This window comes from Lygodium microphyllum, chromosome 5 (genome assembly GCF_053477565.2).
Source record: "Lygodium microphyllum isolate KBCC chromosome 5, Lygodium_microphyllum_v1.1.10, whole genome shotgun sequence".
NCBI classification, from domain to species: Eukaryota; Viridiplantae; Streptophyta; class Polypodiopsida; order Schizaeales; family Lygodiaceae; genus Lygodium; species Lygodium microphyllum.
The window spans coordinates 71,132,322-71,136,279 of NC_141139.1; the positions used below are offsets into that span (position 1 = coordinate 71,132,322).

The following is a 3,958-nucleotide window of genomic DNA, read 5'->3' on the forward strand; positions in this document are numbered from 1 at the left end:
AGCCTCCAGGAGAAATTGAGAATGACATTGATACGCTACGTACTAGACTCTAATCATTAATGCGGGCACAGGTAGGTGTGTGTGACAGTGTATATGTAGGCGGCAGTAGGCCTGTTGCCTGTACACCTAACAGTCAGCGTCTTCCAAGTTCCTATCAAGGTGTGTGTATATGTAGAGTCAGCGTCTTCCAAGTCCTACATCGAGAGAGAGAGAGAGAGAGAGAGAGAGAGAGAGAGAGAGGCGTCTCTTCGACCCTTCAGAGCAGTCTATCTTACTGCACAATATGGCTGGAATGAGCAGTAGCGCAGTGCTGGTGTGGTACCTGGCGGTAGCAGTAATGATGGCCAATGTATGGTTGCAGCAGGGCATCGCAGCGGGCTTTGTCGGCTGCTCGGAGGTGTTCAGCGACCTGCAGAGCTGCCAGGCCTTCCTGAGTGGCCGCAGCAACACCCTGGACGCAAACTGCTGTGCGGGCGTCCGTCGGCTCTACCAGGCCACAGCTGGCGCCGACCCCTCGAACCGGCGCTCCGCCTGCAGCTGCGCCAAGCCCTTCGCCAGCCTCGTCCTCCCCCAGCGCGTCCGCAGCCTCCCCTCCGCCTGCCGCATCTCCCTCCCCTTCATCTCCGCTTCCATCGACTGCACCTCGTAAGTACCCTTATTTATGGCTGCTCCTCTCTCCTCTGCACATCATCTGCATTCATCCGTCTTGATTGTTCCAGTCGCAGAACTCTATTAGCACTGTTCGTATTCTAAATTTCTAATGTTCTTTCTCTCGTACTGCCGCTTCTGATTGGATTGTATTGGTTAGCAGGATTCCCTAGACATGCAGAAATCGTACTGCAGCTTGTTAGTTGCAGGCGCGCACAGCATCCCAGCTGTACTTCGCTGTCTTCCTCGTCCTTGGGTACTACACTAGCCATGGTGTAAGCGAAACAACTTGGTCCTTAGAAGGAATTTAGATCAGCTTAGAGCTGAAGTCTTGACTATTACAGGTGCCTGTAAGAAGATAGGCTGTTTTTCAGCATTTTGGCTTAAAGCCTGTTGCATCTTTAAGATGCAATGTACTCACTTAATTGATGTAACGTTGAGCAAGTCTGTCAACAGAAGTTTTTCTCATTTATACAAACTGTTTGCGTAATTGGGTAGTATTCAGGGACGTAGTTATTAAATGTAATGAAGATTTAAGCTATGACCTGTCAGACGTTTAGGAAATTAAAGTAGGAAATATATAAGATGCCGTCTCAATAGGGGATACTTCCAAGTTCCTTCTCACATGATGATAAAAAGGATTTACTTCCTCTTCCTCAAAATTTTTTTCCCGAACCCTAATTGCCTTTCGTATGGACCATGGTGCTGTAAAAGCCCCTAGGCTGCCTATCCCATGGCGTCACGAAAGCGTTGTGTTCACGCTCCAAGCTAATTTTAAAGTCATAAAATACTTAAAAGTCAAAGCTAATTAAGGAATCGTCAATGACCATTGCATGTCCAACGATATGCTACAAATAGCATAACTTGAGAAGTTTGTGCATATAAGTTTGTCTCTACATAAACAAAATTTTACAATATTCTACACGTTGAATGAGTGCAATGTTTTTACATGTGTTCATATAATATTGACAAAGTGTAACTTTTGTTATGAAATACATATTGAACATTTCTTACATTCACCCACATGAGATAGGTTATTCATATTTAGGACATAGTGTCCACTTCATCTTCATTAGGGCCAAAAGCGCTTCAAAAAATGCACGTGTGTTAATCACGAGATTAAAAAAAAGATTAAAGAGAGTTTGTCACTTGTGCAAGAATATGATATTCTTGTCTCCTCTTTTTTGGAGATTGTAGAGTTTACTCCGTGATTTTCTCCTTTCTTTTAGCCAAAATCTCCAAAGTTTGATATGTTTTGGTAGTCTTGACATTTTTATTTACATATAAAATTTGACAACAGATTATGATAAAGATGTTGTGAAGTTAAAAATGACTTTTTTGAAAGTCTGGAGCTTTTGGCATTTTTAATATATTTTTATTAGTTTTCTAATATTTTTTTAAAGTTCATTTTTCTTTCTTTGTGAACTTTTTTCTTCGCTCATTTGCCTTTCTTTGTGAATGTTTTTCTTTGCGAATTTAATTCAAGTATGACATCCAAAAGGTGTCCTCGTTTAATAAACTTTTGCATTATTTGTAGCTAAGGAGTAGATGGAAATTAGGAGCCCAAATTTTTTTGCATAAACAATTGGGTTTACCATATTGCCTTCTTGCAAAGGATCTCACAAGGTGAAAAGAAGAAAAATAGAGGATATAAAACATCATAAGAAGAGGTGTATCATTGCGTTAGTCAAAGTGCAACATGTTTACATGGCCAAGGATATGTACTTGTCTCCCAACGAATGTATTTACCAACAGACACATTGTAAGTCTTAAGTTGATAACATATGTGATTTTTTTCTCATTTAAGCAAGTATTAATATCTAATTCTTGGTTGTGGATATATTTCCGTCAACAAGTATTGAATGACAACATGTGGAGAGTTTGAGTGGACCTTTCAATTCGATTCATAAGGCGTTTGCAAACATTATTTATGTTAATGAGACCATTGGTTCTTTTATTGTGAGACGAATTTTTATATATTATGCACAGTATGTAGTTTCGTCTAGAGAGGGTACGTATGGACATATCGAGGAGACATATCGAGGATTTTCCATTGACAGGTCTCTCATATCTAATTTGGGAGGTTCTTAAGGTAACAATGCACAATTTAATTAAAAATATGTCAAGATATTCAAAAGTCCATGACAGTTGGAAGGATCTCAAGAAGAATACGCCTGTCATGTACCAGGATCTTGCTTCATTTGCATCTATTTGTCTTCTTTTAAGTTTGTAACTTCTTCATCATCGCTTTTTGCAAAGATATTTAATCTCATTACAGTGGCTTTTTTCTTTGGTTACTTAAAAATTTGATTTGGACAGGGAGCCTATTCTCTTCAGGCTGATGAGAAGATGGATGAGGAAGTGTTGGCATTTGTCTTTTTGGAGTTTACCTTACTTGTCTTTCTAGATGACTTGCCTCTCGCCTTATCCTTACTCTTAGTTAAGGATTTTAGTGGAGGAGAGTCGGGGTGAACTGGCATGATTGCCCTGTCCAAAATCAACTCAATACATCTCTATCTTATCCACCATGTGTATGAATGGGGGTAATCTTGGCATTGCGAGGAAAATTGTAATAAGTTGAAAACTATATCCAACATGTATCTTAAAAAGCTGAAAATTGTTAGGGCAGTGATATGGAATGATTATAAAATTTGACGATAATGCATCAGCAGTTGTGAAAACTCAAAGATATGTTGCTCAAAAAACAATGTGAAAGATACTTACATTAATCCCATCTATCTTGAGAATCTTTGAATCTATTATCTTACAAAAATTTGAAATCACTCCCCATCCAGAAGAATGTGCATCATTTTGCAAGGGCACTTCTTGTAAGAGAAAGCTATATGGTTTTTGAGGATTAGCAATATCCTCATATGTGGTGTCCAAAAAGGTAACCACCAACCTATCAGCACTGTAAATGCAAACATGTTACTAAAAAAAGATAATAAAATAAAATAAATAATAAATCAAAAAGTGAGGATTATTGTATTTAATGCACATTTTTGCTTGGTCATGGATACTAGTGAGAGAGTTCATAAGGATATTAATTTCTCTAGTGAGAATATTAATACACATTAGGCTTCGATGTTAGTAAAAAATGCATACTATAAAGAACTATACATTAAGCCCTTTGTAAAATTGCATACCTTTCGACGTAAGAAAAAAAAAGGGTAGTTTGTGATTGGATCAAACGTTTTGAAAAATATTTTTATGTTTGAACAAGATCTTGAAAACAATTCCATTGATAACAGTGGATCAACAATGAATATAGTTTTAGAGATTTATTGGTTGAGAGAAGCAATCAACACCC

At 38.3% G+C, this 3,958-nt stretch overlaps 1 protein-coding gene across 1 annotated transcript; it reads left to right on the plus strand.

Moving 5' to 3' along the window:
- Positions 1 to 225: 225 nt before the first annotated feature.
- Positions 226 to 1,001, plus strand: LOC148035956 (non-specific lipid-transfer protein 3-like). Its single transcript, XM_087679053.1, has 2 exons — positions 226 to 645; positions 812 to 1,001. Exons 1-2 carry the CDS (start codon positions 284 to 286, stop codon positions 819 to 821), a joined length of 372 nt encoding a protein of 123 aa, XP_087535179.1. The 5' UTR covers positions 226 to 283; the 3' UTR covers positions 822 to 1,001.
- Positions 1,002 to 3,958: the final 2,957 nt, after the last annotated feature.